Raw genomic sequence first — 26,723 nt, 5'->3', positions numbered from 1 at the left:
TGTGAAGTGTTTCCTTTAACATAAGTGTATTATTTGCTCCTCTCAAGACAGAATTTGAATGCATTGTAACTGTGAATCCTACTATAGCTCTAATTGCGAACAATACTACATTACATTTTGTATTATTTATTCCACTAATTTGTTTTTGATGCTATGTACCCAAAAGATCATTATTTATTATTGTATATCTCTATCAGTCTGATATTTCTGTTTCTCTAACCTTACTCGTGGATGTGCTGTGTACAAAGTCTCCCTGGCAGACTGGTGGAGGTCACAGGCTGTGGACGCCCTAATCATCCTCTGTACCTTTAAGGGAACTACATACCTTTTTCATCTGGCAGATATGAACTACCATCAATTTACGGGATCCTTTATTTCCAGAGAGGAGCAGATGAGGAGGGGTTGATGCCGGAGCTCTCTTTTCTGCCTCTGCAGCATTTGATTACTTAGTAAGAACAAAAGCTGTGTTTAGTATTTTATTTGTTAATTCACATGGAGTGATGTTTTTTTTTTTCTGCTGTCGTTTTAATCTGAATGTTTAATTAAGTATAAGTTAGAAATGTGTGTTTTTGCTCTCCGGGTGTTTTTGGGAATCCTTCTCTGTGCACCATACCAGTTCTTGGAGTGTCCGCTTGGCTGTGAGTGTTTTGCTGTCACTCGCACAGTAAAAAATGTTTCTAAGGATCTGCTCACAGTGCCACAAAGTGTTCGAGGATATGCCAAGACTGTCATCATCACAGGAAACAACATAACCAAGATTGGACCTGATTCATTTACTGAGATGGAGAATGTCACAAACATCATTTTAAGCAATAAAAGGTGAGAATGTCAATGTTTTTTTGTTTCATTCATGTATATTAAGCCATATTTGGTTAACTTTCTTCATGTGTATCTAATAAAATGCCCAAATACTGTTTGATTCTCTGATCGTGTTTTTTATTTGCTTACTCTGACACTACAGTGATTTGTGTCCAAGCATGGAAATACTACTAAATATCTCAGGACCGATGTTACAGTGTTAGTCATCTTCACAGGATTACAGAGATGGCGTCCCACAGCTTCTCCGCCCTCATCAACCTTCGCTTCCTGGACCTCAGTGAGAACCAACTGGCCCTCATTCACCCCACAGCTCTCAGCATACCCGGCAGTCCCCTTCAAGAGCTCAACCTCAGCCGCTCGCTGCACAACCTCAACGCCCTGACAGACCTCGCCGCGGCTCTGCGTTGGGGTGGTTTAGAGGGGCTCCTCCGCCTCGACCTCTCTGGGAACCACCTCGCCCTGCTGCCCCCTGGGATGTTCTCCCGCCTTCGCAACCTGCAGCAGCTCTTCCTCGCCAACAACTCTCTGGTGGCTTTCTACAGTGGAACCTTCTCTGGTATGAGCCGTCTGGAGCTGCTAGACCTTACACAAAACATCTTCATTACATTCGGGGCTGACACTCTACAAGAGCTCGAGAAGCTTGGGAACATCAGAATCCTTCTTGGTGACAACCCCTGCTCCTGTGAGATCAGTCACTTTGTGGCCTGGCTGAATGAAACGAGAGCTCAGGTAGACGTGGATGCTGTAAGGTGCGCCTCACCGAGAGGGCTCGCCGTCCACGCCATTGGATGTGTTGATCCAGTCCAAGCAGAGGTGGCCGTCCGCACCGTGCAGACATCCTACGTCTTCCTTGGGCTGGCGCTGGGGTTTGTGGGCATAGTATTTCTCTTTGTGCTCTACCTGAATCGCAGAGGTCTGAAGAGGTGGATCATTGGCACGAGAGATGCATGTCAGGAGGTTCTGGAGGGATATCACTACCGATACGAGATTGACTCGGACCCTCGGCTGGGGCACACCTCTGCAGATAACGGTGGCAGCAGTGCACACCGGCAGCCAAGTGACACTTGTATTGTCAAGCTTACTGCAGACACACAGGTCAAACAAATTACAACCTCTCCACCTGGGAACCTATGATCTTTTAATAAAACTAGAAGCATTCGAGGAAGATGTAGATGTGAATAGGTAGTTAGTTAGCTGGTAGATTTACTATATTTTTGAGTTTCCTGTACATACTGCAGTTATAACTGATAAATCCTACCTTAAAAGTGCCTTTGTGTTTTCAGGCACTTGTATATGTAAATTGACTTTAATATTGTATGCTTCTCAGACATTTTCTAATAATATGATACTTAGGCTACATTGAAATTGAAATATTCAACAGTCTATAAGTCTCAGCTTTTGTCAATTGAGGATTCTTCATTTTTTGCTAGTATCATGACTTTAAATAGCTGCAGAAGACTGACAGAAATATAAAACACATAAATGGTAGCTTAATGGCATGACAAATGTATGTTGACCTAAGAAACTGGGTATCTAACCCATAGACACCCAGTCAGTTTTATTAAATAATATAAATCCTTTCATTCAATTTACCATGTATCTTTATTGTGCCAGAATGTGTGACCTGTAGTACAGTAATACTCAAATAAATAGACATTACATCAACTGTATGATATGAAACTTGTATTTACATGAATTCTAAATAAAATAAACTTTTAATGCATTTCATTTTCTTGTGCCCCTTCTGCTTCATTGTGACTACAATGCAACTACAAGACACCACGCTGCTTTCTTTAGGTAAGGTGGCCCTACTATTTCAGTTCAAGCAGTGGGTGATTAAGTGTTTCTATAGAGGGAGAAATAGGGCACAATGAAAGATATTGCTCGGAAAACACCTGCTGGCTCTGTGTGTGTGTGTGTGTGTGTGTGTGTGTAAATGGTAAATGGTAAATGGACTGTACTTGTATAGCGCTTTTCTAGTCTTCCGACCACTCAAAGCGCTTTTACATTACTAATCATTCACCCTTTCACACCCATTCATACACTGATGACAGGGGCTACCATGCAAGGTGCCACCTGCCCATCAGGGTCTCTCTAATCATTCACACCCATTCATACACCGATGGCACAGCCTTCGGGAGCAACTCAGGGTTAAGTGTCATGCCCAAGGACACATCGACATGGACTGCCGGAGCCAGGGATCGAACCGCCGATCCTCTGATTGGAGGATGACCCTGCTCTCCACTGAGCCACAGCTGTGTGTGTGTGTGTGTGTGTGTGTGTCTGTCTGTCTGTGTGTGTGTGTGTGTGTGTGTGTGTGTGTGTGTGTGTGTGTGTGTGTGTGTGTGTGTGTGTGTGTGTGTGTGTGTGTGTGTGTTCAACTTTTCACATTGTAGTGCAGAATTTCACCATCAGTTGTTTTGTTGCATCACATGGTACTAAATTACAATCTAACTCTTGTAAAGTTCAGAGGTTTAAGTTTTGATCAGATTTTCAGCCCGTTTTTTGTTTTTTTCTTTAGCTTCTTCTTTTACTTCTATTTCATAATTGTCCTTATTTTTTTTTGTCTCTTATGGTATTTCCCTCCTCTTTCCTTCTCCTGTGCGTTTATATCCGCCTCTTGTGACGTCACGACTCACCTGTGGGTGGGAGGAGGATCTGGGATTAGCTGTAGCCGCAGGTAATAGCCAAACATTGAGGAGACTCACGGCAACACAAGACTAACACAACAAGAGTCTTACCAACAAAAAAAAAAAAAACCCAAAAAAACCCGGAGCCGAGCTGCGTTGTTCGACTTGAGGCAGCCGACTTGAGGCTTGCAAAGTGTGTTGTTTTGTGGAAGTGAAGACACCTGGAAACCTGTGGGCGGTCGATCTCACTCCTTCTTTCTCCGTTTGAAGCAGCAGCAGAAGTTTTTCCCTCTGTGAGACTTCCGCGGTTTGCTCGCTGAACAAGTTATCTGAGATAAAAAAAAAAGACAACCACAAGTGTTTTCCTCTTATGCGGTAAGTGGACGTTTTGTAAGTCAAATTTAAAAACTGTTTAATGTTGAATGAGCGTTTGGCTCTGATGTGTTTTCCCTGCACACGTACTGAAGGCCAAACACAAGCTTCAACAGCGCGACGAAATGGGCCAAATTATTATTATTATCCGGGCAGCAATCAAGTTTATTTACATTCTCACAATTTCCGGGGAGGTAGTTTGACTGGGAGCTAGTGTTTACTGTATGTCTCCTGGCTACTTTAATGTGTCTGTTTAATGCTGCGAGTCTGTGTGGCCACAAAAAGGGGAGGTTGACATCTGCTTGGTTTTTTTTCTTGAACATGCCTCTCCCTCACCAGGTCCCAGGTATTTTGAGCCATGCCTGGCCACAGCACAGGGGCTCCCCAGGTGTCCCGCCACCACAACCACAACCACAAACACCAACACCAACACAGCTCCAGAGCAGACAAGTACCGACCTACTCGGACTATATCCAGGGAGAGCACGGCCAGCCAAGACTCCTACAAGGATCCCCATGGGGAGCATCTACACGAGCACCGCACTGACCACACCCGGTATTCGGAGAACAGGTATGGTCGCAGCAAAGGCCACCCGCGCAATGGCACGGGTCGGGGCTCGGAGACTATAGGGTTTATTCCCGGGTCGGCAGACAGCACGCCCGCCAGCAGACATGCCTGTGGCTCCTGTGCCTCCATGGGGTGGAGTGGCTGTAAGGCTCTCATCTGCTGTGTACTGACCTGTGGATTTTATGGCAGCCGAGAGCCCTGCCTGCCCGTTAACGAGAGCTCCACAGACCACCCCCCTAAAGCAGGCGGCGAGCCTCACCCTCCTAATGGCATTGTTATGACCAATCCCACTTGTGGCACCCCTTTGGAGTCCAGCAAGACCACTAAAGCCACCAAGTTGCCCACGAGTGACAGCTTCCGCTACCCAGATGTGCGCATCGCAGGTAAGACGGTAAGGTATCCGGTTGCTGCGCCGAAACGAACCCGTACGCCGGGCAAGGGGGAAAGCCAGCGGCCTGTCAGCAACACCAGCCTGCTGTCCCGCGAGGACTATGACTTAGATGACCTGAGTGACACGGGCACAGACATTGACTCCCTCATCACCAAGAAGCTGCTGGAGCTTTACGCCCTGCACCAGATTGACCAGCTGGCCAAGTGCACCTCTGACTCCTCTTTCTCCCGGAAGACCAATGAGATCAGCGAGCTCATCTACAGCATCGCCCAGGACTACAACCTGGAGGAGCAGGAGGCCGAGTGCAAGCTCGTGCACGGTGTCATCCGCATCAGCACGCGAAAGGGCAAGAGGAACAAGAGCCATCAGTCGACGGGACAGCGTACCAATGGGAGGAGCGACGGGACTCTCCCTGACAGTGGCAACGAGACCATGACCAACACGTTCGTCAGCAGCGACTGTAAGACTACGCCAATTATCATTAATAATTACTGCTGTATGAATATTTATAAGATGCCACATGACAACTTTTTTTCACCACCATCTGGCTGACACATACCAGATATACCAATCATCTCATCTTTCTTCCCTGAATGACTCATAGTGTCTGTTGGGACGCTGCTTTTGTAGCACTAATACACCAGGCAATGACCCAACAGTAATGGGTTAATGTGAGGCAAGTCTATACAGGTACACACTGTCTCATAAGACATATTGCACAATAGCCAGGATGACCGGATTAATCCTTTAAATGATAGTGCATTGATGTCTGTTGACGCTCCATGTCTGCCTGCGCTCATTTTGTCTTCCTGTCCCCCTGCTACAGTTCCGGAGGTGAAAGTGTCGGAGCAGACGCCATCGGACGAGCTGGCGAGGAAAATGAGGCATTCCAGTGGGAGAAGTGAGTACATTCTTTGTTTGGGCTGATGTTAATGCATGTATGAGGTTTTAAGAGTTTGGGTTGGATGAGATCCATAATCAGTCAGCACCAGAGCGTGCAAGCGTGTGATAAGTGGTTAGAAATTGTATTATTAGCCAATTTAAATGTGCAAATAAATATCAAGCAAATGTATTATTATTCTGTGCATTGTGCAGACGGATATGCTGTCTTTTTATTTGTCCTCGTCACTGAGGTATAATTACTGCCCCGCTGAATCAGAGTGTGGGGCTCAGGTCACTGCAAACCATTGTACCTGCTGCAGCTGCAGGCATTTTCTCACCTCCTCACTACTTTCCAGCAACATACCCCTCTTTAACCAGTGAAAGCCACACATTCCTGCCTTTTTTTTCTCTGCATATTACAATCCCTCGCTCATTAGCTGCCTCCGCCCCTCGTCTGCCACCTTACACCCACCTATCAATCTATCAATCTGTCTCATTCTCCCCTCCAGCTCAGCAGTCATGGTACACCACCTGCTCCGAGCAGCAGGTCCAGTCACATTAAATGTATGCCACATAAATTCCCATGCTTCATCCTGTAATTTTAGCGAACAACTTAGGTTACAGATGGATTAACGTGCAGCAGCCTCTTTTTCCTTTGTTGTTCCGCAAAGGGACGGTTAAAAGGACGGGGGTGTCCTGTTACATGTCTTTTGAATGAGGGTACACCACATTGCGTCACCACAACTTTCACATCGTGACCTGGGAATGTGTCCCGGGTTATTCATTTGTGCATGAAAAATAACCTCTCCTCTGTTGGCTTTTTCTGTTTGTGTTTCTTTTTTGTTGTTGTTGTTTTCAGCATATTAAATAAAGCTCCTTCTCTCACAGTGTACTCCTCCAGCACTGCCACAGCCTACTCGCCCTACCATCATGACACCGAAACAGACTCTTCAGGCGCTCCTCTTCTGCTCTGAAGGGTGACACAGATACAGACGTACCTGTACTGACAAGTGATGTAGCCAAATAGATGGACAATGATATCCTTCTTTTTTTGTATATCTGTTACTGAGTGGAGTACCTTTTACCCGGGGCGGCGGTACTTCTGCTTTAAGTGGTCCGGCTGATGTTTGCTATTGGAGTGTCGTTTAAATTTGTGGACCTTTTTTTTTACTCTCCAGCAAATGACTCAACGAGAATTGTTTGTTTTTTTACACAGGGAAAGACATTGCCGTTTTTATGTATTTGTATGCAGTGTTTAAAGTTGTTTTCGGAAAAGGAAACATGACTACACTATTAGCAGTGAGGCCAGAGGATAGAGACTGATTGTAAAGTATCCGTCCTCATTCTTGTCTGACTGTTTATGCAAGCCATTGTGCATTTATTGTATGTATGTATGTATGGGCATATTGACTCCTGCCGTTTAGAGTCCTTGAAAGCATGTTTTGACCTAAAAACTGCATTGTTAAGCCATATTTTGATGTCAATGTTACCCTCTGGGTTTTTAAACCTTTTGTCATTGACCACAGTTTTTTTTATTCACAGATAAGTCCTGTTTTTAACGAAATAAAAAAGCTTGTTTATGCCTTTTTTTTAATGTGCATTCACTAAGGCAATGCCTAAGTCATCTAATTCTCATTTTACATTTAAAAAAATGTAAGCTATTATCCTACTAGCTACTTTTCCTCTTTAATGCTTTGGATTATTGTTGTCAAGCTCATCTCCCTGAGGTCACTGTGTTATGCCAGGAAGGCTTTTTCCGCCCTCAGCAAAAGAAAGAACTTGTTTGGCTGGTTCTGACAAAAAGGAAATAAAATCCTGGGGTTTGTCTTTGTCATTTGAAGCAAAGGGAATATCGGTGCACTAAATCAGGAACATATCCTTAACTTTAGGTCAAATACATTTTTAGTATATGAACCAATAATGTATATTTTAAGAATTATTACACTCTTAAAAGTAATTTTCCCTTTAGAAGTTGCAGCTTTCAACACAGCAATATGTAATAATTTGCATATAATGAGCACAAAAGATGGAAAAACAATGTGAAGAAATGATTTTGAACAGCACGATAAGGCAGATAGCTGCACTAACATAAAAACCAGGATTTTCCAACATTCTTGAAGCAATGTAGAACATAAAATCTACTCAACTAATCCCAGAAAACTACAAATGAGCAAATCATCTGAATTCTTCTGTGTCAAATGTTGAGCCTCCAGTGTTTGTGGTGTGCTGCCGTGGCCCTGTGCAACCCCGTTTCCTCTGGCTCTCTGCCCCCGCCAGCGCATTCCTGTTTTACCTGTATGAGGTGTCATGTAAAAGCTCGCTGTTTCACAACTAGCATACCAAAGGCTGGGGTGAATCAAGAGGGCTTGTTCTATATCAAATATCTTACCTGCAGATTGTTCACAGTGTGCTGGGATTTTTCTTTTTAGGATATTTGATTCAGCATTGACATAGTTAATCCACTTTATTGCATGAAAACTGTGGTGATTGTTTTTCTGTAGGGCTTTTATTTTGTTAAACGTATGTGTATGTGACAAACATATCAGGGCTTAGATAAAGTTCACTTGTGAATGCTTCTGTTGGTTTATAGTTACTCCGCGTAAACATGTGACTTTCACTATTTTCCATGAGAGGGAGACAAAGCACATACTGACATTACTGTAATTTGTGGTCAATAGAAACATGAAAAGGGGGGGCTACTTTCCTAAACTTCTCAGTCTCTCTAGCTTGGTGTTAGTTGATTAACCCTTCACATGATTATGAAGTCTAGAAAGAAAAACAACTCACCAGTGATATGACATGCAGCGCTGACAGTTGCCTTTGGTTTCACCACAATCTGGAAAAACGTGAAGGTGAACACGTGATGCATGAATCGGATGTTTGTTTTCGTTATGAGTTTTATCCAGCACTAACAATGACAGACTGTCGCTTTCTGGGTTTAAACATTTGTTTAAAAAAACAACCTGTCACACTGTAGGCTTATTACAATGTAACTTTTCAAATCACAAATATTTTAAGTGTTTTTAGTGACAACTCTGGCACCATTTTATTCACATATCCAGGGAAATCACTGTGACACATTTGCTAAGTTGGGTAAGAATTTTAAATAAAGAGGCTTGGGTAATACTTGGCTGCACAACATGTCAATAAAGAGGGAGCTGCCAAATGAGCTGTTGGGTTGAAGATGTTCATAACGGAGTGTCCATACCTGGTGCTCAACACAAATATGGTGGCTTGCTTTGAGTGTTTAAAAAAAGTTGAAACAGGTCAGGTACAAAAATATATTTATTTGAAATTCTCTGTAATTGCAGTATTTATTTACAACTTTGAAGCAAACAGAATATATTTACAGTGGGTAATGTCTCTGTTTATGTGTTATAGTTAAATCTTTTAACTTCAGCGGATAAAAGATTTTCAGACTGGGCTAAAGTGACCTGAGCTTCAATGTAAATATTAGTAATTCACAGTCTCCTGTTCACCAATTCACATAGTTTTTATTGGCTGTTGTAAGTGCTTCCCTTTGCAGTCCACTGTCAGGCATTCCTCGGTGTCATGAGGAAAACATTGCTTGGGTTGGTCCGCGATAAGGTCTGCATCACAACAGTAGAAATCATTGGATTCAACCTTACAGTTACAGTACACAGAGTCCGCCTGTCCTCTTCTATCTGCAGAATAGCATGTCGACCAGCAGCTCCAGCAGATCCGCCTGGCCTGTCACGGGCCTGAAGAAGAGTTCAGCAATGAGGCTGGGTGTGATGCTCTGCAGCATGGAGGCTGTGAGGAGGATTCGAGCAAAGCGCTCCTGGTTCCCTGGGTGAAGGAGCTGGACCACCTCGCTGAGGGCGTGCTGAGCCTCCTGTTGCAAGCCCTCAACAAACAGAGCTGCCTTTAAATCTGGGACATCTGTTGGATGTAAAGACAAGAGGTTAAATTCTGAAAAATACATTTGTATTTTGTTCCTCCAGCAGGGATTGGAGATTTCCTCTGAGAACCTAGTGTTTTCATTTCTACATCCACCATCAGATGAATACATACCTGGATTAAATATTGTGATCCCTTTGAGGTATGCATACTCCTTTGGACTCAAATCCAAACTCCAAAACTTTTTGAGGCAGGACTGGAGTCTGCTGACACCGGCCATGGTGGGCTGCTCCTTCTCCGTCTCGGCTCTCTCCTGACGGTTTAGGAGAATCTTTTTCAGCATGCTGTCCGCAGGTGTGTCCGTCACCTCAAAGTCCACATGCTCCTGGGCCAGACCCAAAATGAAGAGCGGTGCCCAGCAGCTTTTGAGAAGTGAGAACTGGTCGTTTGGTGGCATCTGGTTGAAAGCAGGTAAGTTTTTCATGAAATGGACAGTTTTGACCAGAACTGCTGATGCTTCTTTGCAGATCTCAGATGGACTTTTCAAGCACACCGTCCGTCGCAGCTCACAGTTGCATCTGTGAGTTGTTGAATTGTAGTTGAAGACGTTTTGGCTTTGTTTGCTGCCATCCATTTGGCTCAGGATGTTGTAGAGGATAGGATTCGAAAGCATGTCGCTGTTGGTTGCACAATGACACCTGTTATCCATTTTTTTTTATAGGCTGTAGAGATCTATGTAGTTAAATGTAAGAGAACTCTCATCGGACGGCTCTGCAAGAGCTTGTGAGTACTGCTGCTTCCTCCAGTGTCCCTGTATTTATAAGGCAAACCCACCCCGCTAGGTGGACCTTGACTTGTCAATACACTCTGTGAAAAACAACCAAGCTCTCTGCCAGGTGACTGATGGAATAACCCTGGGAAACCGATAAGCTTTTCTCAATGAAAAGTAGCTGGTAGAGTAACGCCTGGAAATCAAAAGGGTTGGGCCTTATCTTGTAGCCGGTGTCATTAACCCAGGCAGTACCAAGCTACCAAGGACTGCAGAGGTAATCAGCCTCACACTGTGTCTCACTGCCAGCTCACACCTGGAGAGCTGGAAGGAAGCCACAGCAGAGCGGGGGCAATAACCTAGAAGTTTTGTCCTCATGAGGTGTATCAAGTTTTTTTTGTTGTTTTTGTTTTTAAAATAAATGTAATCGATTGTAACCTTGGAACAGGACTGGAATTTTTTTTTAACTTTAAATGGTGGTATAAAGCTGCCCATCCTCTTTATTTATTTGTTGACGTTGATATTGATAAAAACAATTGAAACGCAGGATTTTAGAAATACTACTGAGGTCATTAGTCACTCGAAACACCAGAGACAAAGAAGAATGAATCTGTCATTTATATTTTTTATATTTCAAAAATTCAGCTAATTGTGAATTTATTGTAAATTTCATTTACTCATAACACACATGGAGTCTAACAAGTTTACCACAATGCTAGAAGTTATTTGACACTAAGACACAGTGCTGCTTTGAACTAAATGTTAATGTCATAATGTCAACATACTCATAATGATAATGTCAACCCCACTATTTTTTACCACATTGTGGTACTAAATGAAATTTCAAGGGATCCCCAAAATTGATTTTAGTCTGGAAAAAGTGGAGGACAAAATGATTTAGAGTATGGACAATAAAAACTAAACAAAAATTGAGGTGGCTGGCTTACTGACGGACAGACGGATAGATACCACAGAAGGTTGTCAATTTAATTAAAATAATGTACAAAAGAACAATTCTTGAAGTGTATTTTCCATCAGCAGCTCCTTAGTTGTGTTCATACTAGTTTATTTTACAGTGATAACGTTAGATAGATAGAGCTTTTTTTAATTCTGAAACAATCACAGTTGGTCATGTAGAAGAAAATAATTCAAGTTTATGGCGTCTGTAACAGGCTGTACAATGTTCCAGTTGTCATTTAAATGCATTTACCCTAATTTGTTATCTTCCCTGTGCCTAGCACGGAGGCTTGAGGCTGATAAGCTAATTGGCTCACTTTATTGTTGTATCAAATAAACAAACTTCTCATTTTCAATGAGAAGTTATTTCGGTTTAGACATTTAGCACCTTGAACCAACAAAATGTTTTCCACATTGTATAGTGTCAGGTGACATAATACATTACATATCATACTTTTGCAGGGACACCTGCTGCACAAGCCCAGAAGCCTGGAAGCATGGAAGTTTCAGAGGAAGACCTGAACCACAGAGCAGCGAGGTCAAGGACGGTTCAGAGAGTGAATGACTGCAATAAAGAGATTACAAGCCAGACACTACTGGCAGCACCAGTCACCGAATGTTTGTTTTATTTCATCAGTCTCTTTACTCATCCGTTCAAAAGAATTATCCAGAGTAGTTAACAAAGCCTCTTTTTCATTCCTGGAGTGATCTCATTATGATACACTAAAGGGATTATTCATGTAAGACATGACATGTTTAAATTATAATGAACCTCTGATTCGAATGTATGAAATAACACGTTAATGTATCTTCTGGAATGTGATCCTTTCAGCAAAGTGACTTATAATGCCCTCAGAAAGCCCTCAGGCTTCATGAAGGAGGCTGACAGTTGTAAATGCTTGTGATAAGACTTGTGTTTATAGACGTTAGGAGCAGGCAGAGACGGACACGGAGGACGGACGCTTATCTCCACCAAGACAGTAAAAATAAAATGGCCTTCATTCTTTAAGCGGCACAACTGCTGTATTCTGAGATCAAGCAAGCGAAACAGACAAAGCATCATGTAGTGGCTGGCAGATCTTAGCCTGTAAAAAATTGTAAGTATTTAAACACATTCAAACTCTAAAATGTTTGAAGACACCTGACTGTAATAGCATTATCAAGTTAAACCTATACTAATAAATAATAGGACAATCATTGCATCATTTTAAAGATAATTGGTTCAACATATCCACTGAAAGACTGTTTGCTTTTCTCGTAAGGTTTTCTCCCAAATATTGACTTTTTCTCTTCCTCTGGTTTTGCTTTTCCCAGGTCATTGAACTCTATGTTCCTGCTTGACACCGTGTCTGGTACATGACACTTGACCTTGACCCACTGCTCATACAGCAGAGGTTCATTTGCCTGGCTCTGTTTTCAGAAGGTCATCAACCCAAAGGTGGCAGTTATTCTTACACCGTGGCGTGAGGTCATTTCAGTCAAAGGGAAAAAAATCATTTGATTATCCTGGAATTTTAAATGTTCACATCAGTTCACATTTTTTGTTATTTCAAAAAAAAAAAAAGATTATTAATTTACAAGACACCATACATTTACACAGTATAAGCCAGATCCAATCCAGCAATACAATTTCAATAATTTTCTAGTCTACAACAAAAATCCTAAAAATTCACTATATAATACTGGAGAAATCCAGTGAAAAGTAATTAAATGGTTCATACTGTGCCTTTGCATTTTACAGGCTTTTGAGTTAAAGTTAGTTAACTTAAACATCACCATAAAACTGTAATTCCTTGACCTGTAAGTCGCTTTGGATAAAAGCATCTGCTAAATGACTGTAATGTAATGTAATGTAAAAACTGCCACTCCACTTTGCAATACTAACACTCATTCTGTCCGTTTATATAATATTTGAGTTATTGTTGTTTTTTAAGGTTTTTTACTTATTTACTATACTTTACTGTGTGATTAATTATTTATTATACTTTTTTGATCTTGTTATCTACTATGTCTCTTATTCGTTTGTTTGCACTATCCACTCTGCTGCTGTAATTCTGCAAATTTCCCCGCTGTGGGACTAATAAAGGATTATCTTCTCTTATGCAAATTTGAGACATGAGTACTCCACAATATTTCAGGACTTTGAAATGCAATTTCTCTTTCTTCTTTCTTTTCCTTGATTAACAATTTTTTTGGCAAAGACATACTCAACTTCTAGACTGTGCTCTGATATTGACCAAGTAGTACTTGGAATAGAGAAAAAAGAAAAGATTTTTAAATTCTCCAATGTGACCAATGTTACCAGAACTGGTATATTAAAAAAAATGTAAACAATACTGATTGCCACAGTTTAATTGTACAATTCTTAATTTTATGAATAAGGCCAAAACTCCAATGCAGTGACCCATGATTGGTGTCTTTGGTGACAGGGTGTCAAGGTGTTTCTGGTTTATCTTTTATTCCTGGATCACTGTTTTTGTTTTTGTTTTTGTTTCTTGTATTTTATTTTCCAGCACAGATGGATATTTGGTGCATCTATTTTTGTGTCTCTGAGTGACTACCTTTCAACAGCAGGGCTCTCTTGTGTATGAAATACGTGTTTGAAAGTTTAATTCTTTCAGTATTTTACCTGCACTGATCTTTTATAAACCCGAATTGATATGGATTTTCTCAATTAATTGTATTATCATATCTATTAGAAAAGTTGGTGCCAAGTAGTTTTTTTTACCTGTGATTTCCAAACATACGCAACACTCTAAATGATTAGCATGCACTCCCAACTACGCACAATACGTGTGTAATATGATGTGTAAAGTGATGTCAGGGTACAGACACTCCACTCTAGTTTTACTGCCTATTACTATCAAACACAATGATAAAAGCTGAGGTGAAGGCCAAAGGAAGAGGTAGCTTTGGGTTAATGAACTCTGGCTGAGTGGATTTCTTGATTCTCTCTGAAAGAGGTGAAAACTGTACTAATGTGAAAGATTTAAGTACATTTCTTAAAACACATACATTTTGTCATTTGTCCTGTTCAGTCTCTTCTTTACTGTGTTTTTGCCAAAATCCAATAGATATTAAATTTAAAAACACAGAAATGCTTTCTTTGATATGTCATTTGAGTCTAACGGTTTTCATTTCTCCTTTTTGCTTATAAACTTATCAAATATACAGGGATCCCTATTAATGTTCTGTTCAGTGAATAACTTGGTTTTTTTTTGTAGATCCTCACAGCTGTATGTGAAGAGGGATCTCTCCTAAAAATCGCCTGTACTAAGGATTTTTCTATTTTATTTTATTTTTGTAACTTACACCACTGATGTGGTTTATAAAGCTTAGTGAGACATTGTATGAGTTAAAATGCTCTTTGTTTATCCGTGGATGTACATCACTATCACTCTATTTCAATATCTGCTAAATAGAATTTCTTTGATATCAGGAAGTTTTGACTGAACTGCAACAATTTCATGGTGAAAATATGAAAAAAATACAACGCACACATACAGTAGGCTAAGACCCTCAGAGATTATATCTATATTTTCTTTATCATTTGGGATATATGGTTTGATATCAGAGATACTGTCATGAAAGATAAAGATATAACCAGAAATCTGATCCTTATTTCTGAGCATGGAGTTACTGTATCTTCCACCGGTAGCCTTTATATTCTAACATGCAACCCTGCTTGTCTTTGTTCATTTTGCTGTTAAATGTAGGAAAATAACACATACAGTATAGTATAAATAATGTACAGTACCAGTCAAAAGTTTGGACACACCTTCTCATTCAACTACTTTGAAGAATCTAAAATATAAAACATATTCTGGTTTGTTGAGCATTTGTTTGTTTACCACATAATTCCATATGTGTTCCTTCATAGTTTGGATGTCTTCAATATTAATCTACAATGTAGAAAAAAAAATACCATTGAATGAGAAGGTGTGTCCAAACTTTTGACTGGTACTGTATATTTTATAAATATTAACTTTGCCTCATCTTTAAAAAGTATGGGGAGATTTTACAAAATTCTTTATTCTTTATCACTATTACTGAACTATGACAGGATTTTTCTGGGAAAGGGCAAATATAATAAATCTATTCATCATCCTCACCAAATTCTATAAACATAAATGTAAGTTTACAAGCCAAAGACCCCTTTTTAGTGTTTTTTTTATTGTAAATACAGTACCAGTCAAAAGTTTGGACACACCTTCTCATTCAACTACTTTGAAGAATCTAAAATATAAAACATATTCTGGTTTGTTGAGCATTTGTTTGTTTACCACATAATTCCATATGTGTTCCTTCATAGTTTGGATGTCTTCAATATTAATCTACAATGTAGAAAAAAATAAAAAATAAAAATAAAGAAAAACCATTGAATGAGAAGGTTGTCCAAACTTTTGACTGGTTACTTATATATATATATATATATACCAGTCAAAATTTGGACACACCTTCTCATTCAACTACTTTGAAGAATCTAAAATATAAAACATATTCTGGTTTGTTGAGCATTTGTTTGTTTACCACATAATTCCAAATGTGTTCCTTCATAGTTTGGATGTCTTCAATATTAATCTACAATGTAGAAAAAAATAAAAAATAAAAAAAACCATTGAATGAGAAGGTGTGTCCAAACTTTTGACTGGTTACTGTAGATATAATGATTTTTCTATATAACTTCCATATAAAATAAGTGACATGGTCATACATAAAAGTATAAAATGGTGTAATATAGAGAGTATACTATGGGGTTGCAAAGATACTCCATGCTAGTAACCATAGGCTAGTAACCATAGTTACCAACGTACGGCCCAGGAAGCGGAACTGACGTCATTTCCGGAAGTCGTCCTGATGACGTATGCTGTCCAGAAAAAAAAAACAATCATGGCGGACTCTGAAACGGTGCCTCCTGTGTATTTAGCAATAGGAAACATACCTGTTACCTTTCGCTCCGCAGATTTGAGGAATTATTTCAGTCAGTTTATAGAAAGCGGCGGTTTTCAGTGTTTTCACTACCGACATCGACCGGAGCTCCTCCGGGAGAAGGAGGTGTCCGAGGACCGACCAGGACCGACCAGGTACCCGACCAGGTAACCGACCAGGTGACGTCCACAGCAGACGGCCAGGTGGAGAGGCAGACGGTGAAGTCGTGCTGTTGTATCGCCTCACTTCACCCTAAAGACGCCGACAGATTCGTCAAGATGTACGCTGGGAACCACTGGATCGACTCCAAGGGGGACTGGCTGACCAGACGGTGTGTTGTTAACAGAGTAAAGGTTTCACAAGACCAAGGTTGGTGAAACATCATATACTGGTAAATGTTATTCTTCTCTACATGTGCCTGGTTTTAAGGAACTGTAGGAAGACCAAACAGGTGGACAAAGAGACCTCATTTCGTTTTGTCTGGATTTCACATTACATTACATTACATTACATTACATTACAGTCATTCAGCAGACGCTTTTATCCAAAGCGACTTACAGGAAGTGTATTCAACATAGGTATTCAAGAGAACTACTAGTCACCAGAAGTCATAAGTGCATCTCCTTTCTTAAACAAGCATCTTAAAGCATAAGCCAGAGCAAAAGTATAGTGCAGAGGCAAATTACTATGAAACAATAATTGCAACAGACTGATCCGAATATAGTAAGTGCTACAAACTACTACGAATAGGATAAGTGCAGTAAACAAATACAAATTCAATAAGTGCAGCGAACTGATACGAATACAGTAAGTGCAACAACTAACACGAGTCACATTATGTTTGTTGAGATTTATTAAAGAGGCACTTTTTTTTAAATCACCAAATGTTTGATATTTTTCTTAAAAAGTGAGTTGAAGATTTAAAAAAAAAAAAGCATCATAGTTACACTGTTTATTTAAATCTGAAAACTAACTGATTCAAATACATTTTTTTTCAAGTCACTACAGACTCAGATTGAGAGAATGATGACGTCTATATCATGGCTTCCTTGTGTTACAGCTTATTACTAAAAATGTGTTGTTTAATTGTGGCATGAAGTGTTATTGCTGCTCGTACATTCATTATTATTTTTTTTATATATATATTCTTTCAGATGATGGGTCATTCCCCTATAAATCAAAGCACGAGCAGCGCCACCGGGTGTCCTTAACTGAGCGTTTCACAGAGGCAGACCTCAAAGGTTTATCCGAGCTGAATCCACCAGCTCTGATGCAGAATGGGAATGTCGGCACACCAGTGAAAGTGTTCCTGCAGCTCATCCAGTCCTGCCGACTGCCTCCGCGTCTCATCCGCAAGTTGGGCCTCACTTTCCCAAAAACCAGCTCCAATCGGCGTTACGGCAATGTGCCTTTCCATTATCGGGACACTTGGACTCTTCCAGCCACAGAAGAGACTGTAGTAACAGCTGCTGGACATGAAATATCAGGACCCGGCACTTTGGCTGCTCCATACTCAAGACAGAGGAAGAAGCTATTTAATCACACAGCAACAGGAGAGACTGATGAGCCAGAGAATGAAGAGGAGGAAGAAGAGGACGCACAGTCAAATGCGGATGATGTGCGTTTAAATCCATTCATATTTATTAGTAAAATGTCAAATATAAAAGCATCTGTAGGGTGTGATATAGGGCTGGCTGAATTGTCCCCAACATCCCTTCACTTTGGTTTGACCATTATTCATTTTGTCGGTTGTAGGATGATGATTTCTGTGAGGAGTGGGAGCGCCACGAGGCTTTGCATGAGGATGTAACGAGCCAGGAGCGAAGCAAAGAGAGGCTGTTCGAAGAAAAGATTGAGTTAAAATGGGAGAAGGGCGGCTCAGGCCTGGTGTTCTACACTGACGCCCAATACTGGCAGGAGGAGGAAGGAGGTATGCAACAAAAACAATCATGCTGTTTTCCACACTTTCCACGCTCTTCATATGTACCTCTTGAAGTATAGAATAACATATGTAGAAACATTAAAATCACATCAAGTTATCTGATTAATGTTAACAACATTAGCCAGCATGTTTATGGGAAGTCAAACCAAAACAATAATTTTTAGCTTGTGTTGTTTAGTTTATATCTGACAACATAATTGTTGTGTATTGTTAAATTAGACTTAACTAAATTTCACTCTTCAATTACAATCATATATATTATAAGGTAAGCTTTGATGTATGCAGAATTTGTCATTTATGATTTTTTTTTCTTTGGATAAAGTGTATTTGCTTGATGAAATATCGATAACATTTATGTCTCCTGTACTCCTTTTTTTTTTTTTTTTTTTTTTTAGATTTTGATGAACAAACGGCGGACGACTGGGATGTTGACATGAGTGTTTACTATGATAAAGGTATCTCAAGTTTGTTTTACATCCATGAATACCTTGATTGACGCAGGGAACCAAAATGAATTATTTCTGCGATATCAGTTTTTCTTTAACCATGCTCTTGCTCTCACAGATGGAGGTGATATGGATGCCCGTGACTACGTCCGAATGCGGTATGAAAAAAGGCTGAGGGATGGCCTAGAAGATAGATCTGGAGACAGTCAGACCATTGGCCGCTTTGAGAGGTTTACTAAGGTAAGGAGATGGACTATTATTTGACTACATCCTACCATAGCTTATATGAGCCATTTTGTAATTTTTATTTTATTTTATTAGGGCTTTGGTCGTCGTTTAATGGAAAAGCAGGGCTGGAAGGATGGTGAAGGGTTGGGAAACAGTCAGATTGGGATTCCTGATGCCCTTGAGGGTGACGGCCAACATCCCAATTGTAAAAGAGGCTTTGGGTACGTATGAACACATAAACGACGTCACCAACATGTAACTGCATTGCATGTTTTGTTACACGAGTGAGTGGACACTGTTTTAAGTGCCCTTCTGATGCTAATGTATTTCGTCTCTGCAGGTATCATGGAGAAAAACTGGTCTTACATTCTGTAAAAAAGGCCAGGACAGATTTTCATATAACTACAATGTATGACAAACCCAAAAACATCGATGGAGGTGACACCTTGCTGAGACGTCAACCAAACACTAGTATGAAGTACAGAGGCTGGCAGCCAGGTGGCACCATTGGACCACGACGATAACAGTTAAATTATTATTATGAGATAGATTTTGTACTCGCATATTTTTTCTGACTGTGTTATTAAATACTTTTTTGAAACCTTTCATTCCACTTGTGCTGATTTTGTCTTTTATTTATTTTTTAAGATTATGTGATATCTCAAATCACAGATTCACTATCACACAAAAACTTGTTATTGGAATGTCAATGCTTTACATTGTTACGGAACTTTATGGTGGGTTTTAATGATGTAAAGCAAATTTAAGGCACAAATAATATATAAAGTTATATCACAGGGGATGGTGTGGTGCCTCATGGCAAATGGAAAAAAACAACTGCTTTTATTCTGACATCTCTGTTAAGTAACCCGGATGTACTTAGTAGCGTAGACATTTAGCTAGCAGCCAATGTACGCATGCAAACAAAACGGCGGCAGAAGGTAAATTATCATCAATGCATGTTTCATTTGTAAATAAAAGTCCTGAATGTCGTCACAGAAAATATCTCTGACGTCAGTTAGACTTCTCTATGGCCTCACATAAACTTACACATAGTTATCTACTCCTGCTTAAGTATCGAGAACTTAGATTATTTGAGTAGCCTGAACTTTACTCTTTCACATGCTTTATATATTACATTACATTACATTACATTACAGTCATTTAGCAGACGCTTTTATCCAAAGCGACTTACAGGAAGTGTATTCAACATAGGTATTCAAGAGAACTACTAGTCACCAGAAGTCATAAGTGCATCTCCTTTCTTAAACAAGCATCTTAAAGCATAAACCAGAGCAAAAGTATAGTGCAGAGGCAAATTACTACGAAAACAATAATTGCAACAGACTAATACGAATATAATAAGTGCTACAAACTACTATGAATAGGATAAGTGCAGTAAACTAATACGAATGCAATAAGTGCTACGAGGAAGACTCAGGGTAGTACTTCTTATATATATATATATATATATATATATATATATATATATCTATATATCAAGAAGTACTACCCTGAGTATATATATATGTTATATATCTGACGCTGACTGATCCTGTCAGGTGACACCCTGGATGCTGATATTCCCTGCATAGGACATCACATGTGGCCCCCTCTTGACAAATCCTGGTCCCCCCCCCTAATGTGATCCTCGACAGCTCTCTCCAGTCCCTGCGGAATTGAAAGCATGTCCAGTCAGACAGGAGCAGCGGCCCCCCTGCGCTTCGGCCAGGTGGTCATTGGACCCCCGGGCTCAGGTAAGACCACCTACTGTCAGGGAATGCAGGAGTTTCTTACTCAGCTTGGACGCAAGGTGGTCGTGGTGAACATGGACCCGGCCAACGAAAGACTGCCGTACACCTGTGCTGTAGACATCTCTGAGCTCATCACTCTGGACGATGTGATGGAGGGCTTGAAGCTTGGGCCCAACGGCGGGCTCCTCTACTGTATGGAGTATGTTGAAGCAAATCTGGACTGGTTCGAGAATAAGCTGAAGGAGCACAGTGACTGTTACTTCTTGTTTGACTGTCCTGGACAAGTGGAGCTCTACACACACCAGAGTTCAGCCAAGAATATATTCTCACAGCTGGCCAAGTGGAATTTCAGGGTGAGCTTCTTTAAACATCAGGGGATGGAAATTGACTGATGCTTTATCTGTACGGACATTTTTTTATTTTTTTTTATGTACATTATAAACACAATGTTGATCTTAGGTCTTGTGACTCTCCCACCCTTTCTCTCGCTTCCCTTAAGCTGACAGCCGTGCACCTTGTGGACTCTCATTACTGCGCTGACCCAGCCAAGTTCATCTCGGTGCTCTGTACCTCCCTGTCCACCATGCTGCACGTGGAGCTTCCCCATGTCAACATCCTCTCCAAGATGGACTTGATTGAGCAGTATGGCAAACTGGGTAAGGGTCGCTGGCTTTGCCTTTTAAACAAAACAAATGTTACCACTCTCAAAAATATATTACAAATGAAGATTCTTACTTATATATCTCTTAGGAATACACCAGTAATTGTATAACTAACCCAGATTGATTTATGTATTTTACTCATATTATAACACACCGCGGTGACATTTTCCTTATCCTGGTTCTTGTACAGCCTTCAACCTTGACTTCTACACAGAGGTCATGGATCTGACCTATCTTCTGGATCACCTGGCTGCTGACCCCTTCTTTAAGAAATTCCACCATCTAAATGAAAAGTTGGCAGAGGTCATCCAAGATTACAGCCTCGTCTCATTTGTGCCTCTCAGTGTACAGGTATCAGTGTTTGCTGTTTTTGAATGATATATTGTTATATATTTCAAAGAACGGCCCTCAGGTATGATCTATTTTACACTGCTGGTGGTACATGCTAGCCAATAAGACCTTATATAACTATAATTCATATTGAAATATGCTTTAGTAAATTAAAAGTGTAATCGGCTGGGTTCTCCTGATTCAATAGGTGGCTCAAGCTAATGTAGAGGCCAGTTGTACATGGCCGCCATCTACCTTCTGTATTTAGAATAATTGAATGAAAAGTAATTTATGTAGGTTATATGCTGTACCAGCTTTCAGTTATTCCAGGTATAAAATGTAACGTATTTTCACTCAAAGCTCAGGTTGATGCATTATTATTATAACACCTACATAAAATAATATTCCTCTGCCAAGCGATTGGTTGCTGTTGCTTTGTTGCTCCAGGGAAGTTAAAACTGATATACTGTATATTGCACACACAAAGCTCACCTTTTTTAAAAACAGGATATTGCTCAGTGATTACCAAATGTCAAATTTGCTTAGAGCTAAATCCAAAACTCACAGACCTAATGTAGCCTGACCAAATATATCAAACATGGCATGTATACACAAATTATGCCTTGAAGGCTCAGTTTCTCTGTGGCACAGAATAACTGACTGAAATATTATTAAAGCTTTTTTTCTGAATGATACACTTTTACCTATTTTGACTCATTTCGAATTTGGACTGAAAACAAATTTGACACCAAATATAATGAATTATTATTCTCATGTCGTATTTCCATTCTGTGGACTGATGAAAGGCCACTGGGGGATGATGAGTGGATAGCGTAATGAGATTTTCTTCATTATATTACCTCAGATGGGTTGTGAAGGGGTTTAGTACCCACAGAACAACCATACTGAGAAGAACTAGCTTAACACCTCAAACTCCATTATTAAGTCACCAATGCAAAATGACATTTCTAAAAATCACCCAAGACAAATTTCATCTCCTCAAACAGGTAAATCATAAATCTTTTTTTTAGCATTTGTAATCTAGCACCGGATCAATTTTCTGCAGATGGATTGGACTGTTAAAAGGGGAGTGGGCTGTCTGCACTTTATTCGTTCCCTGGTACTATTTCTTCATGGAGACTGATATGATCCTGCCTGTGTACCCAGAGAAAGGAGTCTAGACTGCTGTGCCATTACTGCATATGGGACTATTAATTCAAACAAATGGCAGGTTGGCACTCTTGTTTCCATCATGATGAAAAATGAGCCTTGAAGCTGCTCTGTGTTTTTTTTTTTTTTTTTTTTTTTACCCCCCTTTAAGTTAAGCCTCCACTGGTTACCGTGGTTACCAATTGTACTTAAACAGCAAATTTTAAATGAGCAAAAAATGACAATTTGACCTTGAGAAGGACAATTTGCTCAACTCCGAGCATTTGAGGAAATTTGGGATTTAATGGCTTTGTTTGCATGTGTAGCTTATCTCAAAATACTAAACCTTGAAAAACACACGCCAAGGCTGAACAGGCTGCACTTGCTTATTTCCAAGTGGGTTGAGGACATATGAAACAAGTCAACCTCTTGATAGGATCATATACTTTTTATATTTTATACTGATATTTCAGAAAGCAGAAATACACTGACCTTTTTAAAACGGTACATTATCAAGGCTTCATTAAAAGTTTTGTTCAACAAATCTTTTGTCATCGGATAGTTTCAGTGGATTACTTCAGAGAAAACCCCCTAATGCTTCTCTTCTCTGTCTCCAGGACAAAGAGAGCATGATTCAGGTCTTACGAGCAGTGGACAAAGCCAATGGTTACTGCTTTGGAGACCTGGAGGAGAGGAATCTGCAGGCCATGATGTCAGCTGCTGTGGGTGCAGACTTCCAGTTCGACTCGTATCCTTTCCTAGTCACTATGGTGACTCACTTTGACTCATCTGGTTTAAAAAGATTTACGAAAGGTGGCTAAAAGAATGAATACTCTGGTGTTTTTTAATAACTTAGAATGAATTATGCTTAAAGTAACCTGAATCTTATAATGTACATTTTGAAATGTGATATTTTGTTGTGATTTCCTTAACAGTTCTTCAGTACTCTTGGAGTGCAAGAGCGATATGTTGAAACCGGGGGAAAGACTGTGGAGGAAGAAATGATGCATCTGTAAATTGAAAATCCCAAATAAATGGACAAAACTGGTTGCCTTTTTAGCCTCAGTATACCAGGGGAGTATTGGCAACATCCATCTAACTTGGCCTGGATTCTGAGCCTCTCTACAAAAGTGGCAGCGGGGAGATGGGAACTAAATTTGGGTGCTGTAGATGCTTCAAGGTTGCACCATACCTCATAAAAATATCAATAAGGACAACTGAAGGGAGTAAATGCAAAGCTATACAGGGACATTTTCAATAAATGCCTTTGCATGTCTTGAAATGTATCAAATGTAAAAGCCCTAATTTATGTTTTGTTATGTTAAATGTTTGTGCTCTCTTTATTTTTTAGAAAACAAAAATATCCACATGGGTGTTCATCATTGGGAGGTCATATTCATTCTTTAACAATTAAGTTACTGTAATTAATATAAGCATTGTTTTTGGGTCATGCATTAACTGAAAATAAAAGATTCATGTTGATACTCATTTGTGCTTATTATAGATTGCTGTTGCATAAATTAAGTCATTAAAGAGTGTTGTTTTTGTTTTGTTTTAGAACTGGAGAAGTATGGCAAAGATTATACAGAGTATTTGATCTTTCCTCATGCATGCCCTCCTGCCATGTGCATATATTATTGAGGAGTACGTCTGACAGATACAGAACAGACAGCGTATTTCCCTTGATATGTAGTGGAAAATAATGGAACTTCACAGTCAGCAGTGCCTCAAAGATGCAATCGCATGTGTGTGCAGTGGATAGATAAATAACAAAACAAATTGTAATATTCTTATCCATAGATGAAATACTAAGCAGGTTAAGAACCAACCAATTAGATGTTTACATTTTGAAAACTAGTTTGGTGTCTGAACAAATGTTATACAAAACACTATAATACTATGTATAGTATAACATATGATTCAAAGGTTTTTTTATGATAACAATGATGCAACATTTGCAGAGCTTTCTGTTCAGTACAAATGGGTATTTTGCACTGATGATGGGTAAAAATCCAATAAATCTAAAGAAAATCATGGGACATGTAGGAATAACATACCTGCATAATGTTCAAAGACAATCATAATGAATAAAAGAACTGGCACATCGGAAGTAGTAAAGACTTTTAACTAGAGCGAGTCCTTGAATGTTAGGCCTGTCTTTTGTCCAGCAGATGGCACATGAGCTTTCAAATCCTAGTCCCAGATCCAAAGAAAGTCTGCTCCGACTTTTGCCAGCAGCCAGAGCAGAAAAATTAAGTCAGGCGGGGAGAGGAAGCTACATTAAATCTGTTTCTGCACAACTGGCCCTGTGTCTGGTCTCTGGGATGGAAGGCACTCTGTCTTTCTAAAAGCAACTAAAACTCACTTTTTTATTACTTTTCTTTCCACTGATGCTGTTGTACTCTATCTCAACCGTGCAACCCAAGTTTAAAACCCAACATCCGCATTATAATTGTACCTCCAACATCAAAACCCCACATACACACACACACACACACTAACCACGAGGTGTGTGATTGCGTGTACTTCCCATGCATCGTTGTCGCCAGTGTAAAATAAAGTGGGATCCACTTTGATTTCTCCACTTTGAGATGTGGGAAATCCCATTAACCTTGTGTTGTATGATGTGGCTGAGAAATGATATGTGCCTTGCAAAGCTTTCTGCTCTTCGTGCATTAGGGGGGTGTGTCAGGCAGATTGTTAAATTGTGTTCCAATGTTTGTACATGTGATCAAGTATGCTTTCTCACTGGTACTTCCTGCCTATTTCCCCCTATAAGACCCCTAGAGGTAGATATGTGTGTCTGTGTGTTAAAGAGAGACTGTATGTGTGTGTGTGCATAGTGAGAAACGAATTACACCCAAAATCTGAATTTGAATCGATGTTTAATCGACCTATTAAACGCCTCATACATCTTCACATGCATTCACATTTCATTCTTTTAAATGAAAACTCCCCCAGCCTAGCACACACACACACACACACACACACACACACACACACACACACACACACACACACACACACACACACACACACTTCTCATTACTGCTCAATGCTGTGCACACACCCTGTGCGTTTTGTGGATGCCAAAAATGTCTGCTTCATTTGACTGAGGAGAGGAAGGGGGACAAATGCTCCAATTTTCTAATTGTTGGGAGACTTTGAAACTGTTCATGCATCCTCTGTCTGGTAGATAAGGTCTGTTTTTCCCTCCCTGTACGACATAGTTCAATGTTAGTAGAGTGAGAGAGAGAGAGAGAGAGCGAGAGAGAGAGCTGGAGCCTGTGCACCCATCCCCCCACACTCAGCAGAGGAGTGTTTCTGCTGGAGTGAGAGACAGACAGAGAGGAGAGGAGAGGGGGTGGTAGAGGAGAGCAGAGCAGAGCAGGCAGGGGAGGGAAGAAGAGGGAATGTGCATTGGTAGTCTCATTTGCTGCAAGGCTTCCTCCTTCCACTCTGGAAAAACCTGTGTGTGTTGCCTTTGCTTGCCTAAATACCACTCAGAAACACCGGTGGGAATTCGGTAAAAACAATATTGTGCAAAAGCAGATTTCTGGACTGAATATATCATAGATATGATCATTACTTTTTTTTTTTTTTCCCCAAGTAAGAATTATAACTGTGTGTATGTAGGCTTCATGTGCAAGCCAGGCTGAAACCAACTCTTTCATTTAATACCACATCTTGCAGTGTGCGCAGTACAGCTTTACCCTTGCAGCTGTGGTATCCACACCTGTACTATACATGTCAACATTTATATATGTCTCTCTCTCTCTCTATATATATATATATATATATATATATATTAATATATTTAATGAATTGATTATTTCCCCCTTTAAATGATGACATTATATTTAATAATGACATGTATAGTACAGCTGTGGTATCCACACCTGTACTATACATGTCAACATTTATATATGTCTCTCTCTCTTTTCTCTCTCTCTCTCTATATATATATATATTTAATGAATTGATTATTTCCCAATATATATATATATATATATATATATATATTTAATGAATTGA

The 26,723-nt window shown here is 40.0% G+C and overlaps 5 protein-coding genes across 7 annotated transcripts; 4 read left to right on the top strand and 1 right to left on the bottom strand.

Annotated features, from left to right (window-relative positions):
• The first annotated feature begins 559 nt into the window (after positions 1–559).
• Positions 560–1,953, top strand: LOC129110225 (trophoblast glycoprotein-like). Its single transcript, XM_054622411.1, has 2 exons — positions 560–819; positions 1,035–1,953. The coding sequence occupies exons 1-2, from the start codon at positions 560–562 to the stop codon at positions 1,951–1,953; spliced, it is 1,179 nt and encodes a 392-aa protein (XP_054478386.1).
• A 1,496-nt stretch (positions 1,954–3,449) lies between these two features.
• kdf1a (keratinocyte differentiation factor 1a) lies at positions 3,450–7,237 on the top strand. Its single transcript, XM_054622113.1, has 4 exons — positions 3,450–3,824; positions 4,161–5,239; positions 5,606–5,680; positions 6,550–7,237. The coding sequence occupies exons 2-4, from the start codon at positions 4,180–4,182 to the stop codon at positions 6,633–6,635; spliced, it is 1,221 nt and encodes a 406-aa protein (XP_054478088.1). The 5' UTR covers positions 3,450–3,824; positions 4,161–4,179; the 3' UTR covers positions 6,636–7,237.
• Positions 7,238–8,913: 1,676 nt separating this feature from the next.
• nr0b2a (nuclear receptor subfamily 0, group B, member 2a) lies at positions 8,914–10,301 on the bottom strand. The gene is made up of 2 exons (XM_054622099.1): positions 9,697–10,301; positions 8,914–9,564 (listed from the first exon to the last, which is right to left on the bottom strand). Exons 1-2 carry the CDS (start codon positions 10,229–10,231, stop codon positions 9,323–9,325), a joined length of 777 nt encoding a protein of 258 aa, XP_054478074.1. The 5' UTR covers positions 10,232–10,301; the 3' UTR covers positions 8,914–9,322.
• A 5,804-nt stretch (positions 10,302–16,105) lies between these two features.
• On the top strand, positions 16,106–19,392 carry gpatch3 (G patch domain containing 3). Its single transcript, XM_054621975.1, is given in 8 exon segments — positions 16,106–16,322; positions 16,325–16,546; positions 17,332–17,795; positions 17,933–18,107; positions 18,515–18,574; positions 18,684–18,805; positions 18,887–19,014; positions 19,134–19,392. Coding segments are annotated over 8 exon segments (1,572 nt in total). The 3' UTR covers positions 19,318–19,392.
• Positions 19,393–19,685: 293 nt separating this feature from the next.
• gpn2 (GPN-loop GTPase 2) lies at positions 19,686–24,135 on the top strand. Of its 3 annotated transcripts, none has more exons than XM_054621954.1 (6): positions 19,686–19,734; positions 20,452–20,900; positions 21,047–21,203; positions 21,400–21,560; positions 23,306–23,436; positions 23,632–24,135. In XM_054621954.1, the coding sequence occupies exons 2-6, from the start codon at positions 20,481–20,483 to the stop codon at positions 23,702–23,704; spliced, it is 942 nt and encodes a 313-aa protein (XP_054477929.1). In that variant the 5' UTR covers positions 19,686–19,734; positions 20,452–20,480; the 3' UTR covers positions 23,705–24,135. The 3 variants fall into 3 exon arrangements, with proteins under 3 accessions (XP_054477929.1, XP_054477927.1, XP_054477928.1); XM_054621952.1 differs by having other exon boundaries at positions 20,356–20,900; XM_054621953.1 differs by having other exon boundaries at positions 19,689–19,734; positions 20,389–20,900.
• The last annotated feature ends 2,588 nt before the right edge of the window (positions 24,136–26,723 follow it).

The sequence above is a fragment of the Anoplopoma fimbria genome, chromosome 20, assembly GCF_027596085.1.
Source record: "Anoplopoma fimbria isolate UVic2021 breed Golden Eagle Sablefish chromosome 20, Afim_UVic_2022, whole genome shotgun sequence".
Taxonomy (NCBI): domain Eukaryota; kingdom Metazoa; phylum Chordata; class Actinopteri; order Perciformes; family Anoplopomatidae; genus Anoplopoma; species Anoplopoma fimbria.
The sequence above is the reverse complement of the archived record's forward strand: the minus strand, read 5'-3'. Positions and strand labels throughout refer to the sequence as shown.